The sequence below is a fragment of the Orycteropus afer genome, unplaced genomic scaffold (genome assembly GCF_000298275.1).
Source record: "Orycteropus afer afer isolate SDZICR_OR568_19922 unplaced genomic scaffold, OryAfe1.0 scaffold00286, whole genome shotgun sequence".
Lineage (NCBI taxonomy): Eukaryota > Metazoa > Chordata > Mammalia > Tubulidentata > Orycteropodidae > Orycteropus > Orycteropus afer.
In genome coordinates, this window is record NW_006921873.1 from 2,071,635 (window position 1) to 2,088,502 (window position 16,868).

A 16,868-nucleotide genomic window follows, 5' to 3' on the forward strand; every position below is an offset into this window, starting at 1 on the left:
GGGTTTGAACCACCAGCCTTCTGGTTAGCAGTCAAGTGCCTTAGGCACTAGGCGACCAGAGCTCATGGATAATTTTCTAGTCAGATTATATTCTAATTCCCCATATTAAAAAAAGAATGTAAGCAATAATCTTAAAATTGTTATTACTAATGCTAACCAAAAGGTCGGCAGTTTGAACCCACCAGCTGCTCCATGTGAGACAGATGTAACAGTATGCTTTTGTAAAAAGCACAGACAGGGAAACTCCATGGGGCCGTTCTACTCTGTCCTATAAAACCAAAACCAAACTCATTGCTGTCGAGGTAGTCTCGACTCACAGAAAGGTGAATTAACTCAATTGCAAGAGTCAGGGTAAATTGAACGAAGTTACTCATATTAAGTCTAGTTACTGTTCAGATCACAGGAAGAGATAGGAAGCAGAGCTCTGGTGGCGTAGTGCCTAAGGCATTTGACTGCTAACCAGAAGGCTGGCTGTTCAAACCCACCAGTCGTTCCTGGAAGAAAGAGTGGGCAATCTATTTCCATAGAGATACCGCCTCAGAAACCCAAGGAGGGATTGCTATGAGTAGAAACTTATTGAATATTAACATTTATTTATGCTTGTTACTTTTTTAAATAATCAGGCTGTTTCTAATTTTATTGTTTTTTAAACATGTATATTTTTACTTTTTTCTTAAAGTCATCTTAAAAATCAGACTTTTACACTGAAGCTAATTATACTAACTATGGGGCTCTGGTAGCACAGTGCCTAAGGCATTTGACTGCTAGCCAGAATGCTGGCGGTTCAAACCCACCAGTCACTCTGCAGAAGAAGACTGGGCAATCTACTTCCGTAAAGATTTACTGCCTCGGAAACCTAAAGGGGGTCGCTATGAGTTGGAAATGACTCAATGGCAGTGAGCTTAATTTTTTTGGTTTATGTTAATTACGAGTAATTATGCATACAATTTTATATATATATAATTTACTGTCCATTGGTAAATGTAAAATAACTATACCAGTAAGTGATTAATTGTGAAGGCTATTCTGTATAGATTTCTGAGTTCTGTTTTGAAGAGAATTAATAATAATAAGCCACATTATAGTTTCAAATGAAACAAAGAAGATATCTGTTGGGGAGCTCTGGTAGCATAGTGGCTAAGACACTTGCCTGCTAACCAGAAGGCTGGCGGTTCAAACCCACCAGCCACTCCTCGGAAGGAAGGTTGGGCAATCCTACTTCCGTAGTGATACTGCCTCGGAAACCCAAGGAGGGGTCGCTATGAGTCGGGGCCGACTCGACGGCACATAACAACAACAACATATTAACATTTAGTTAATCACATTAAATTTTAATGTGTCTATTTAATTGCAAATCACTACATAAGATTTAAGTCATCAAAACTAAGCAATTTTACATACTGTAACTAAAACAACTCATAGTTTGATATGAAGAAATTTATTAATATTGAATGATAATATTTTTTCCCCATGAGATAATGTAGTTTTCATATTGAAGTAAAATGTAGGGAAGAATTTAACGTTATTATAGAACCTGAAGATAGTTGAGAAAATCTTAAATTGCTAACCCTTGTGCAGGATCAAAAAGTTTCCCTACAACTGTTTTAGTCAACTGACAGGGCACAGCTTAAAAGAGGTGTTCAATAAGTACTGGCTGAATATATAAAACATTAGATGTCACTGAGTCAGTTTCTACTCACAGCAACCCTATGCACAACAAAACAAAACCCTGCTTGGTCCTCACCATCCTCACAATCAGTTGCTGTGCTTGAGCCCATCGCTGGAACCACTGTGTCAAGCCATCTCATTGAGGTTATTCCCCTTTTTCACTGACCCTCTACTTTACTAAGCATGCCACCCCTCTTCAGGAACTGGTCCCTCTGATAACATAACCAAAGGACAAGAGATGAAGTCCGGCCATTCTCACTTTTAAGGAGCATTCCAACTGTACCTCTTCCAAAACAGATTTGTCTGTTTTTCTGGTAGTTCATGGTATATCCATTATTCTTCACCAGTATCATAATTCAAATGCATCAATTTTTCTTCAGTCTTCCTTATTCATTGTCCAGCTCTCACATGAGAGCTACTGAAAAGAAAACAGCTTGAGTCAGGCACACTTTAGTCTTCAAATTGACATCTTTGCTCTTTAACACTTTAAAGATTTCTTTTGCAGTACACTTGCCCAATGCAATATATCATTTGGTTCCTTGACTGCTGCTTCCACGGACATTGATTGTAGATCCAAGTAAAATGAAATCCTCGACAACTTCAGTCTTTTCTCCATTTGTTATGACGTGGCTTATTTGTCCAGTTATGAGAATTTTTGTTTTCTTTATGGTGAGGTGTAATCCATACTGAAGGCTGTAGTCTTTGATCTGCATTAGTATGTGTTTCCAGTCTTCTTCACTTTCAGTACGTATATATAAGAGAAGAGTAAATAAAAAAATAATAAATCTTACTCTGCAATCTTATATAAAAAGTGTTCTTGTTGGTAGGTGCCGTGAAGTCAGTTCTGACCCATAGCAGTCCTGTGCACAACTGAACAAAACACCACTTCCTCCTGTACCATCCTAACAACCCTTGCTATGCTTTAGCCCATCGTCGCAGCTATTGTGTCAATCCCTCTTATTGAGGGGCTTCCCTTTTTTCACTGACCCTCTACTTTACCAAGCATGATAACCTTCTCTGGGAACAGTTCCTTCTGACAACATGCCCTAAGAATGACAGACGAAGTCTGCCCATTCTTGCCTCTAAGAAGCATTCCAGCCATGCCTCTTCCAAGACAGATTGGTTTGTTCTTCTGGAAGTCCATGGTGTTTTCAATATTCTTCACCAACAAAACTCAAATGTATCAATTCTTCAGCCTTTCTTATTCATTACCCAGCTTTCAATGCATATTAAGAAAAAAAAAAAACAAAACTCACTGCCGTCAAGTCGGTTCAACTCATAGCCACCCCTCCTCGGGTTTCCGAGGCAGTATCTCGATGGAAGTAGATTGCCCAATCCTCCTTCCAAGAAGTGGCTGGTGGGTTTGAACCTCCAGCCTTCTGGTTAGCAGTCAAATGCCTTAGGCACTATGCCACCAGAGCTCCTTGCACAGGCATAATAGGCCAACCGAAAATACCAAGACTTGGGTCCGGTGTACCTTCATCTTCAAAGTGACATCTTTGCTCTTTAAATTTTAAAGAGGTTTTTAGGTTAGACCCAGATTTGTGTAACCTCCCTCCTGTACAGGGAGGAAAATATAGTCTGTGACTCATGAAGGTTAGAAAACAGGCAAGGGAGGGGGCAATTCTTCTAACATAGGTGGGGACAGGGGAAACAGGGAGGCCAATAAAACCATTAATATCCCCATAGTAGAATATCAATACTGTCTAAAAATGAAACATAATGTTCCAACCTGCTGAACTGCTTTATATAATCTTTTCTTCTTTAACTTGGAAGAATATCTGGGCAAGTAATAACTCCTACTAGAGTGAAGAAAAGGCAGCTTGGTAATACAGTGGTTAAAGTGTTGCTTGGCTGTTAACCAAAAGTACACTGTTTGAATCCACCAGTTGCTCCATGGGAGAAAGATGAGGCAATATTCTTCTGTAAATATTTGCAGCCTTAGAAACTCTATGGGGGCAGTTTTACTCTGCCCTATAGGGTTGCTGTAAGTTGGAACTGACTCAAAAGCAATGGGTTCTTTTTGGGTTAAAGAAATAAATACTTATTTGAAATTCAACAATTCCTTCAGTCTCACTAGGGTTTCTTTTTGTATCCTATAAAATTATTTTTATAAAAGAATTACTTTATATGTATCTATACTCCTTATCATATATATGCAAAAATAAAGATGTGTAGAATGATTTTCTACAATGTTAATAATGGCATTTTCTAAATCAGAAGGAATTTCACTTAAGTTATTATATGTAATTTTTGCATTGGTTAATATCTTCATGTTAAAGATAAAATGTCTTTTTTTTAAAAAATGAAATTTATGATGACTCGCAGGATTAAGCAATTGAATAGATGATTGGGTCACTTAATGAGACTGGAAAGATTCATGTGTTTTATTTTTGTGGAAGAAGGTGTGGAAGATGCAAGAGTTCAGTTTTAGATATGTGTTTGTGATACCTGAGTTATGTATGAATCAAGATATCAGGCAGTTAGATATATGAATCTAGTAGCTAAGAGAAATTTAAGCTACAAATAACATCTAAATGTTAATACCCACTGACATATACTCTTGTTAGTTTCTGTCAAGTTGGCTCCAACTCATGACAACCTTCCCCGTAAGAAGAAAACAGTGCCCCATCTTGCACCACCTTTGTTCTGATTACCTAGTGCCACTCTGACAGAAATACACCACAAATGGGATGGCCTTAACAAACAGGAGTTTATTCTTACAATTTGGAGGCTTTAAGCCCAAGTTTAAAATGCCAGGGTCTAGGGGCTGGGTGAAAGCCCCTCAACCTTGGGGTCCAGCTCTGCCTCCTGCTCCCAGCCTACTGGAGCTAGAGGCCTTTCTTCACTCAGACAGCTGCTGTCTGCTGAGGCTTAGAAACCTCAAGGTTGACAAGTAAAAAGACACAGTCCCAATGTTACTACACAGCAGGCCATTGACTTAAGTCAATTTTAAGTCCCAAGGTCGGCAGAGCATGGCAGGCTGCTGAAAAAAGACACGGCTACATGCAGGGTCCAATCGTGCCACAAACTAGAGACCATTCCCCAAGACTTCTGCTTATATTCAGGAAGCAGACCACATCCCTAAGGCAGCTACTCAGCTGCTTGTGGTAGATCCCACCATGGAGTTTATTCCAGTCTCATCATGGGGAATAACTACCACCAGCTGCCCAGCCACTCAACCAGGCCCAGCCAAGCGGACACACAAACTTAACCACCACCATCTTCATGGTCATTAGTATTTTTGAATCCACTGTGCAGCTATTATGTCAATCTAGCTCATTGAGAGTTTCCCTTCTTTTCACTGACCTTCAACTTTACCAAACATGATGTTCTTTTTCAGCAACTGATGTCTCCTGACAATGATCAAAATAAGTGAGCCAGAGTCTCACCATCCTCACTTCTACCAGTGGTTTTCAACCATGGTTGAACAATGCAATCACCTAGGGTACTTAAAATATTATACACACACACACACACGTGTGTGTGTGTGTCACAGAGGGAGATTAAGCAAATCTGAGCTTCTCTGTGTACTAAAATAAGATATCTAGTACTTTTTATATAGTATTGTATGAATTATTTATTTCTGAAATTTTATATTTAGCATTTATATTTAGCATATAGTTGATTGTGGGTAACTGAAACTATGGAAAGTAAAACCACAGATAAGATGGGACTACTGTACTGACAAAAGTTTCAAAAATGTAAACCACTCTGAAAAGCACTCTTGGTTGTATTTCTTCTAACACAGATCTGTTTATTCTTTTAGCAGTCCACAGCATATCTAATATTCTTCACCATCAACATAATTCAAATACATCAATGCTTCTCGGTCTTCCTCTTGTATTTTGCCACTTTCTCATGCACATGAGGCAAATGAAGAGACCATGGCTTATATCAGGTGCATCTTAGTCATATAGTGACATCTTTGCTTTTTTACAACTTTAAAACAGTCTTCTGCTGAAGATTTGTCCAATGCATTACATCATTTAACTGTACTACATTTTTCAACTGCTGCTTCCCTGGAAATTGATTTTTGATCCAAGCAGAATGAAATCTTTCATTTCATTATTTTCTCCATTTATCAGATTTTTTTTATCAGTCCATTTGAGAGGATTTTTGTTTTCTTCCCATTCAGTTGTAATCAATACTGAAGGATGCAGTTTTACCTTCATCAGTAAAGGCTTCAAGTTGTCTTCATTATTGGCAACTGTATAATTTGCATTTTGCAGGCTGTTCATGAGTTTTCCTCCAAAGCTGATGCCATGTTCTTTATATAGTCCATTTTCTCATATTATTTGTTCAGCATACAGACTAAATAAATTAAGTGGAAGAATCCAACCCTGACATGCACTTTTTCCATTAGGGAACCCTGAAATAAGCCCTCATTCTGTTCAAATGACTGCCTACTGATCCATGTATAGGATCTGCATGAGCACTACTAAATGTGCTAGAGTTCACATTATTCATAATGTTATGGTAATTTGTTATGGTACAATGGACTATAGATGGTATTTAAAGGCAAGGGGTGAATGGTATCAACCAGGGCAAAGTGTACAGAAAATGTGGGCTCAGGGCTAAGTCCTGAGTATTTCAACATTTAGAGACTGTTTACAGGATGCAAAGGAGGAAAAACTGCAGCCACAGGAGTCCCCCTTATCCACAGGGGATACACTCCAAGACCACCAGTGGATGTGTGAAACCGGAGATAGCACCAAACCCAATATATTCTATGTTTTTTCTTAAACATACATATCTGTCATAAAGTTTAACTTATAAATTAGGCACAGTGAGAGCCTAACAACAATAAATAATAATAATAAATGGAACAACTGTTAAGTAAATAATGGGTACCTGAACATAAGCACTGTGATACTGCAACAGTTGATCTGGCAACTGAGACAACTACTAAGTGATTAACGGTGGGTGGTACATACAGTATAGATAGCTAGATAAAAGCATAATTCATGACCTGGGCAGGTCAGAGCAGGACAGCATGAGATTTCAACACACTACACAGAATGGCGAGCAATGAAAAACTTCTGAATTATTTATTTCTGAAATTTTATATTTAACATTCTCAGACTATAGTTGATCATGGGTAACTGAAGCTGTAGAAAGTGAAACCGCAGATAAATGAGACTACTGTACCGACAAAAGTTTCAAAAATGTAAACCACTCTGAAAAACAAAGATGGAACACACAAAGGTGAAGCAATTATAGACAATCTGGAAATGTTTTACATAGCAACTGTTGGACATTTTCTAAATATATATTCTCTGTTAACATAAATCAGTGGTTTTCAACCATGGTTGAATAGTGGAATCACCTACGGTACTTAAAATATATATATTTTATACACACACACACACGTGTGTGTGTCACAGAGGGAGATTAAGCAAATCTGAGCTTATCCGTGTACTAAAATAAGATATCTAGTACTTTTTATATAGTATTACAGAATTGGATTTATCATTTTTATTTATTCTTCTCTATTTTACATATTTAGTTAGCATTTATTGAGCATTTATGATGAGCTGTGCCATGCTGATTGACCAGAACAGTCGTCTGGAAACTTCTGATCCTGCTCAAGCCTCAGCCATTTCAGATTTTCTCAACAATTGTTAGATTATAGAAGAATGTTATAATCTTTCCTAAGACATTGTACTTCAATGTGAAAACTACATATTTCATGGGTAACAAATTCTATCATCATTCAATATCATTGGTTTTCTCTGTATAACAGAAGCAAAGGTAATTTTTTGCGCAGAAGGGAATGATCTATGATATCAAATGATACTGATAATTATGGTAAGAGAAGGATTAAAAAGAGAAGAGTCCACTAGAGATTTATCAGCACGGATATTATCAGGACTTTGGGATGAGTACATGAACAGTTTTAACAGAGTGGTAGAATGAAAGTCGAATCAAAGTGAGTTGACAAGTAAATGGGGTGAACAAGTACAGCTTATATTAAGCAAGTTCACTATGGTGAGAAGTAAAGAAATAGGACAGTGGCTGCAGAAGACGTGAGACCAAGAGAAATTCTTTTGTGTATTATTTTTTGTTTCATTAGAATATGGCACATATGAAGGCAAATGTGATAGAAATAACCCAGCAGAAAAGGAGAAAAACAACAGAAGAAGGGCTAATTGGATGAACAACTTTCTTAATCACTTATAATGTTAAGATCTGTATGATGATTTTGGCAAATAAAAAATTCAGAAATTTAAATAGAAGGTGATGCTGTTGAAAAGTGAAAATTCACATTTAATTAAACCTCATCTAAGTGTTGTGTCAAACCTAAAGAAGTTATATCAAACTTTAATGCTATTTCGAGATATTTGAGGTAAAGGAAAAACTCAAATAAATGGCATGAAATAGGATAAACTCAGAAGAAAGATAAGTAAATGAGATGAATAACTGAAGAAATGGTACAATGAAGGTATAAATAGAAATTAATAAAAACACAGGAAGCAGAAAAGAAAAATACAAGTAAAAATTCAAATCACTTAGAAACACAAGATTTATATATTACAGAGCTCTTATTTAAATTATCAACAATGGATCACAATACTGAAATTAATAGAAAATTGAAAGTAAATTATCTAACCTTATATGTACAGTTAAAAATATAACTAAATTAAAGATCATTATGAAAATGAACTTCAAAATGCAATGTAACTACCAGAACGCAATTAATGAGAACGTTGACACATCATGAAAAATGTAACTAATGCCACTGAACAACTTGTGTTGTTGTTGTTGTTACGTGCCATCATCGAGTCGGCCCCGACTCATAGCGACCCCTCCTTGGGTTTCTGAGGCAGTATCTCTTCGGAAGTAGATTGCCTAACCGTCCTTCTGAGGAGTGGTTGGTGGGTTTGAACTGCCAGCCTTCTGGTTAGCAGTCAAGTGCCTTAGGCACTATGCTACCAGAGCTCCTGAACAACTTGTGTAGAAATTTTCAAATGGGAACCTAATATTCTGTATAAATTTCTACTGAAGAAACAATAAAATATACCTTTAAAGAAAACCCAATAAAGTACTTTTTTTTTGTAACATGTATATAAAGTTAAAATACAAAGTTTTCCTCAGAAAGCAGTTTTATCACTTTCTTTGTTTGAATAGTGAAGTTGTAAATGTAGCAAAGTATTGGAATGTGCGTGGCAGACTACTGAGATAATGAAAAATGAAACCCAACATATTTTGTAATAAAACACAAAAACACTGCACAGCCAGTAGATAAAGAAGCACTTAAACCACTCCCACTCCCACCCCCACCAGCTGTCGTCTATTATGCTGCTTGCTTGTGCCAGACACCATTTTAAACCCATTTAATATTTAATATAAAATCTGACAATAACTCTATGAGGGAAATACTATGATTATGCCCCATTTTACAAATAACTAACTGAGGTACCAACTCATGTATCTAGTAAACAGCAGGTAATCTGACCCTAGAGTCCATACTTTTAGCCACTATACTGTACTGCCTCTATTATATCAAAAATTTCCTAGACCCCCTAAGATAGAGTGACTCCATTTGGATGTTATAAGAAAATAGGCATTATGCAAATTTTAAAAATTTATTCTCAGAAACATTTCACTTAAATTGCTTTTTACATAATTTAGTAAGATCCTATTGTTAATTTTTTTACAAAAAAGCATTAGAGAAAATTATTATTCTTTAAAAGAAATATACAGAAAAAAGGACGTTCACTCAATACATCTATATGCCAAATTTTATATTTCATAACTATAAAACGCAGAAACATACTTGCTATGCAAAAGGAAGTTCTATCAAATGACATTTCATAGTATTTCCCATAGCTGCTGGCTATGTGATATACCTGATGCTATACTGAAAGTTAAAACATAATGTGAAAATACATTTTCAGATAAAGGGCATATCAGGCAAAATGATAGAACAGTTGCAGGTTTTTAACACTTTTTTTTGAAGTAGAAAACCCAAAGATGAAGCTTAGCTATTAATGAATGTTAAAAAAAAAAAAAAAAAAGTGTAAGATCTGTAGAATATATGAACATCAGAGAATTCCAAGTTTAGAAAAGTAATTGCTTCATCCTTAACTAACTAGAAAATCCTCACTGAGCACTTCCTGACTGAAAAAATTACTGTTAGCCATTGTTGTTACTGTTTCCTGTTGAGTCAATTCTGACTCATAGCGACCCTGTAAAAGACAGAGTAGAACTTCCCCAAAGGGTTTTCCTAGTCTATAATCTTTACCAGATCTTTGCCCCACAGAGGCGCTGGTGGGTTCCAAGTGCCTAGCCACTGTACCACCAAGGTTTGTTAGCAGATGGAGGGAAAAAATCATGAACCAATAAAACTGAAAATACTTTAAGTCAGCTGCTTTTAACAGTAATAATTCATAGGTAGGGGAAGGAAGTTATATGTCTACAAAATGACCAAAAGATTAAAAATTTTGCAAGTCTATAATCCAAACATCTCTATTTTCTTTTCCATTTGAATATGTTAAATAAAATGTCATGGACCATAAACCTAACCAGAAAGATATAAATCTCAGGAAGACTAAAGTTGAAGATTAATGAATAATATCAAAGGCAAAATTTGGGCCAAGAAGAGATGACTCATCCATTTTCCAGGTGTTTTTTGAAGATTGTATTACAGCAAGATTCTAATCAAGTACCAATGCTAGAAAGCCCCACTTCAAAGTGAGCTAAATGAAACAGTTTGCCCAAAATGTCTCTATGATACTGAGAAATAATGTATTTTTATTATAATAATACAGCACATAAATGAAGACAAAGACCATGGTACAAACATCTAATGGTTATAATTTTCTTTGTCTATAACGTTAGGAGACAAATTTACCTTTAAGTTTGCTTTAAAAATTAGCTTATTTTACATAATTTTAACTCATAAAAATATATATAAAATAATTTGAAACACAGAAAATACAATATCTGAAGTAAAATTTAGTATCTTACCTTAGTCCAAAGATATGTGATTGTTCATAATTAAATAAAGAACGAATCTTAGCTTCAGTATTCAAAATTATAAGTCTATCAATAATATCCTGAAAAAGAAAAACTTAAGAGTGAGAATGTACTTTACCAAACAACTAAAAAAAATCTAACTAATAAATATTTATTTAGATTAGTGATAATAAAACTTGCCATGATATGGAATTACTTAGCAAGCTTAAAAAAAAACGGATGCCTCAGTTCTACCCAAGAAAACAGAATTAATTGGACTGGGCATTAGGATTTGTAAAAATTCCTGAACTAATCTAATGTTCAGTCAAAGCAATGGTGGCAGCTATGTCCTGCTGAGGCAATCCTGACTCATAGCGGCCCTACAAGGACAGGGTAGAACTGCCCTATTGTATTTCCTAGGCTGTAATCTTTATGGAAGCAGATTGCCAGGTATCTTCTCCTCTGGAGTGAAACTAGTGGGTTCAAACCACTGACCTTTTGGTTAGCAGCCATTAGCAGCCAAGAGCTTAACCAATGAGCCACAAGAGATCCTTAGCCAAAGCAGAGAACTATTAACATATACCTCACTCAGAAACTGTGTGAGCAGGTGACACAGTAACCAAAACAAAACTCAATGCCGTTGAGTTGGATCTGACTCATAGCAACCCTTCCTTGTGTTTCTGAGATGGTATCACTACAGAAGTAGATTGCCCAATCTTCCTTCCAAGGAGTGGCTGGTGGGTTTGAACCACCAGGCTTCTGGTTAGCAGTCAATAGCCTTAGGCATTACACCACCAGAGCTCCTATAGTTCTCCTTATTCAGTGCTGATATGTTCCAAACACCCTGTGGATGCCTGAAACTGTAGATAGTATTGAACTCTATACATACACTATAATTTTTCTATACATACATACCTATCATAAAGTTGAAATTATGAATTAGGCATAGTAAAAGATTAACAACAACTAAAAATAAAACTCTGGTAGCATAGTGGCTAAGGCACTTAACTGCTAACCAGAAGGCTGGCGGTTCAAACCCACCAGCCACTCCTCGGAAGGAAGGTTGGGCAATCCTACTTCCGTAGTGATACTGCCTCGGAAACCCAAGGAGGGGTCGCTATGAGTCAGGGCTGACTCGACGGCACATAACAACAACAACAACAACAAAAATAAAACTAAAAAATAATAAATAAGACAACTATTAAGTAAAATAAAGGTTACTTGAGGACAAGCACTGCAATACTGCCACAGTTGATTTAATAAATAAGACAGCTACTAATGGGTACATAGCATAAAAAGCATGCTTACACTAGACAAAGGGATGGTTCACGACCCAGGCAGGACTGAGCAAGACAGAATGAGATTCCATTGCACTACTCGGAACAGTTGTAATTTAAAACTTATGAATTGTTTACTTCTGAAATTTTTCATTTAATTTTTTCAGATCACGATTGACCATGGATAAGAATGCAGAAAGTGAAACTGTGAGTAAGGGGGAGGCTACTGTGCTAATAAAATTTCCAAAAGTATAGACTACTTTGAGAAACAAAGATGGAATCCACCAAAGGGAAGCAATTACAGAGGATCCAAAAATGTTTTATAGAGCAACTTCTTGAGATTTTGTTAATACATATTCTCTGTTAATATAAATCAGTGGTTTTCAACCATGGTTGAACAATGGAACCACCTAGGGAACTTAAAAAACATACAGGCATTGTGTTAGTTAAGGTTATGTGCCTTCCTGGCTGGGCCTGGTTTTGAGTGGCTGGGCAGCTGGTTGTAGTTATTTCTCATGATGAGACTTACAATAAACTCCACGGTGGATCTGCTATGAGCCGCTGAGTAGCTGCTTTAAGGAATGTGGTCTGCTTCCAGTATATAAGGAGCAGCTTTGGGAATGGCCTGCAGCTTTTGGCATGCCTGAACCTGCATGTAGCCAAGTCATCGAGGAGCCTGCCAAGTTGCTGCCAATCTTGAAACTGTTAATGGACTTGAATCAGTGGCCTTCATTGTGGTTTGGTATATTGGGACTGTGCCTTTTTACTGAAGTAAAAAAACAGCTCTGGTGGTGTAGTGCCTAAGGCATTTGACTGTTAACCAGGAGGCTGGCAGTTCAAACCCACCAGCCACTCCTCAGGAGGAAGAATGGACAATCTACTGCCATAGAGATACTGCCTCCGAAACCCAAGGAGGGGTCACTATGAGCCTTTTCACTTGTCGACCTTGGGTTTGTCAGCCTCACCAGCCAGCTGCTGCCTGAGTGAAGAAAGCCTTCAGCTTCAGAGTGGTGGGAGCAGAGGCAGAGCTGAAGGCCAAGGTTGAGGGGCTTTCACCCAGCCTTTAGACTCTGGCACTTTGAACTCAGACTTCTAGCCTCCAAAACTGTAAGAGAATAAACTCCTGTTTGTTTAAGCTATCTCTGTTTGTGGTATATTCCTGTCAGAGTGGCACTGGCTAACCAAAAGAGATACCTAGGCTCTACCCCAAAATGAGCTCTGGTGGTGTAGTGGTTAAGACATATGGCTGCTAACCAAAGGTCGGTGGTTTGAACCTACCAGCCACTCCGTGGAAGGAAAATGGGGAGTCTGCTTCTGTAAAGATTTACAGCCTTATAAACCCAATGATGGTCACTATAAGTCAGAATTGACTTACTGAAAGCACATTTGGTTTTTGTTTAGGCTCCTACGGGTGGGGTTTTAGCATCAATATACTTGAACATCTCCCCAAGATGTTCCAGTATGAAGCCTGGGTTAAAAACCACTGATGCAAGTATAGACAGAAGTTTGTAACATGCCCCAGGTGCCACCAGTAGTCCCAAATATTGATAATTTAGTTCTATTAAACAATTTTGAAAGTCTGTCTTTGTGTAATTACCTGCCTTTATGTATATCTTTCAGTCTAAGCCTAAGAATTTTATTTGTACACAAATACTTGTCTCTCTCTAGGCTCATTTTCCTGGAGAAAACTGCTACCCTTCCAGGCAATTTAAATTCAAGATATTTCTGTGACAAAAGAGGGCAAGATGAAGAAGGATTTGCTAGGGAGTAAAGTTAGGTAATACATTGTTAGATGAAACATTTTCTGTGGTGGCTTGCATGTTGCTATGATACTGGAAGCTATGCTACCAGTATCTCAGATATAAGTAGAGTCACCCATGGGGGGCAGGTTTCAAGAGAGCTTTCAGACTAAAACAAACTATGAAAAAGGCCTGGAAATATGGTTTCAAAAACTAGCCAATAAAAGTATGAATAAAAATAGAACACTGTATGATACAGTATTGGAAGATGAGCCACTCAGGTTGGAAGGCACTCAAAATGTCTAGAGAATAGCTGTCTCCTCAGAGTCAAGTCTACCTTAATGATGTGGATGGAGTAAAGTCATTGGGATCTTCATTTGCTGATGTGGCATGATGCTAAATGAGAAGCAACAGCTATAATTAGAACAGGGAAAGTATGAAGTATGAACCAAAGAAAACAGGAATTTGTCAAAAATGAAATGGAATGCTTGATGACTAATATTATATCAATTACTATAATGAAAATTCTAGAACACTTAATTGTGCTTATGTGGAACCTCTGCATGGATCAAGAGGTAGTCATTAGAACAGAACAAGGGGGTACTGCATGGTTTAAAACTGGAAAATGTGTTCAGCATGGTTGTATTCTTTCACTTTATGTATTCAGTCTATGTGCTGAACTAATAATCTGAGAAGTAGAGATCAGAACTGGAAGAAGACTCATTAGTAATCTGAGATACACAGATGACATACAGCTTGAAGCACTTACTGATGAAGGTAAATGACTGCACCTTTCAGTATGGATTTGATCTGATCATAAAGAAAACAAAAATCCTTACAAGTGGACTGATAAACAATGTCATGATAATTGGTGAAGAAACTGGAGTTGTAAAGGATTTCATTCTTCTTGGATTAACATCAATGCCTATATAAGCTACAATGAAGAAATCAAACAACACATTGCACTGGGAAAATCTGTTTAAAGTGTTAAAAACCAAAGATGTCACTTTGATGACTCTCGCAGGTACATATGAAAGCTGGTCATTAAAAATGAAGACTGAAGAACTGTCACATTCAAATTATACTGTTGGCAAAGAATACTGGATATAGCATGGACTGCTACAAGAACAACCAAATTTGCCCTGAAGGATGTATAACCAGATGCTTCTTAGAAACAAGGATGGTGAGACTTTACCTCACCTACTTTGGACATGTCTTCAGGAGGGACCAATTACTGGAGAAAAGCAATGTTTGGTGAAGTAGAGGGTAAGTGGAAAAACGGAGACCTCAATTAGATGGATTGACACAGCGGCTGCAACAATGAGCTCAAACATAGCAACAATTGTGAGGATGGTGCAGGACTGGGCAATGTTCTGTTCTGTGATACAAAAGTCACTATGAGTCAGAGCTGAGTCAAGGACACATAACAATATGTGAATATGATGAAGGAGTCCCTGGGTGGTGCAAATGATTAAGTGCTTGAATACTAGCTGAAAGGCTGGTGGTTGAAACCCACTCACAGGTGCCTCAAAAGATAGGCCTGGTGATCTGCTCCCAAGAGGTCACAGCCTTGAGAGCCCCATGGAGAAGTTCTACTATATACACATGAGGCAGCTAACAACAACATGTGGATGATGATGCAAATACCATATGAACAAATTAATGTAAAGAGGGGAAAACAATGGATAATTCAAACTTAGCTAGTAAAAAATTACACTTTACACTTAGGAATGCATTTACCATTGATAGGTATCTTGCAAAAATGTGAAAACAAGACAAGTACAAGAGTTAACAAAAAATATTAAATTATCTATCAATGAAAAATAAAAATGATGTTAAAATGATCTGCTGCTGTTATCTGCTTCTTAGCTGGGCATTCTTTGTTCTAAAAATTATAACAAAACCCTAGTTAAGCAGCTCATATTTATATTCCCAGCTGAATATTGCTGACTAACTGCCCCCTTCTCTCTTTTCCCTAATCACACCATTCTAATAAGTCTGGATTTAGCTACAATGGTTCAGCCACAGTCATAAAAGCTCTCCTTGAACTACTCAGGCATTTGGACACTATTAAGTAAGTACTCTTTGCCGTACAGTACTTTTTTCTGGTGGCATAGTGCCTAAGGCATTTGAGTGCTAACCAGAAGGCTGCCGTTCAAATGCACCAGACACTCCTCAGAAGGAAGACCGGCAATATACTCCCATAGAGTTACTGCCTCAGAAACCCAAGAAGAGGTCGTTATGAGTTGGATTCAACTCAACGGCAGTAAATTTGGTTTATTTTTTGGCTTTAGTCATTGTAGTTCCTTCCAGTAGATAGGTATCAATAATCTACCATAATTGTTATAACTTTTGAAAAATGAATCATCATTATTTTAAAATAGTTACACTTCACAGAATAATCAAGAATCCGTTACCTATCACTAACCTTCATTACCCTGAGACGAGAGGCCACTGACTGGTTCTATGCCTAGCAGTTCCTGAAAGGATAATTAATAGAATTTTCTTCATTAACAGTGCAAAATACAGGTAAAATTGGCAGTTATCTAGACATAATACTAAGCTCAGACTATTATATATCCAGTGATGCCTTGTGATGCTAAAGTTCAACTTCTCAGTCTCAGCACTGCATATTACAAGAATTAAAATGATAGAGAATTACCAACAAACTAATGGAAGAGTAGATTGCAGTGATCTATCAATGATAATGCATTTCCAGAGAACAAATGTTATGGTAAATAATTTCTTCTTCAAAGAGGATTACACTGATGGATCACCACTTAAGGAAGAAAATGAAACTCCTGGGAAGCCTGCCACATGGAGAGCTTTAGTCTCTAAGCACTGTAATGCGCGTCAATAAGGCAATCAACTTCCTAAACCAAGAAATAGCTTCCTAACGATATGCTAATACAAGTAAGGCCTGAGACTCACAAACAGTAGTCTGAAACTTTTTGGTCTTTTTGAAGGAAATTGTCTATCTTCAAAATATGTTCAATAATGTAGTAGGCCAGATTGAGACCAAGACTGGAAAAACAACAGGAACTCCCATTACGTAAAAATAGATAACATTTTAAGTGCCACTGTGCTTATAATCCTCCTAACACCCATGTTTTTGCTATATGACCATCTTTTCTTAAAAAAGAGCTAAGAGAGGCTGCCAATCATGTTGTTAATGCTAGGTGCCATCAAGTCAGTTCTCACTCATAGTCAGAGCAACAGAACG

The 16,868-nt window shown here is 37.2% G+C and overlaps 1 protein-coding gene across 1 annotated transcript in view; it reads right to left on the reverse strand.

The window, feature by feature from the left end:
* Positions 1-16,868, reverse strand: part of TBC1D32 (TBC1 domain family member 32) — a 350,348-nt gene that overhangs the window by 146,248 nt on the left and 187,232 nt on the right. The window contains exon 22 of the mRNA XM_042782292.1: positions 10,642-10,730. Within this exon, the coding sequence (XP_042638226.1) occupies positions 10,642-10,730 (89 nt within the window). The remainder of the gene's footprint in view (positions 1-10,641; positions 10,731-16,868) is intronic.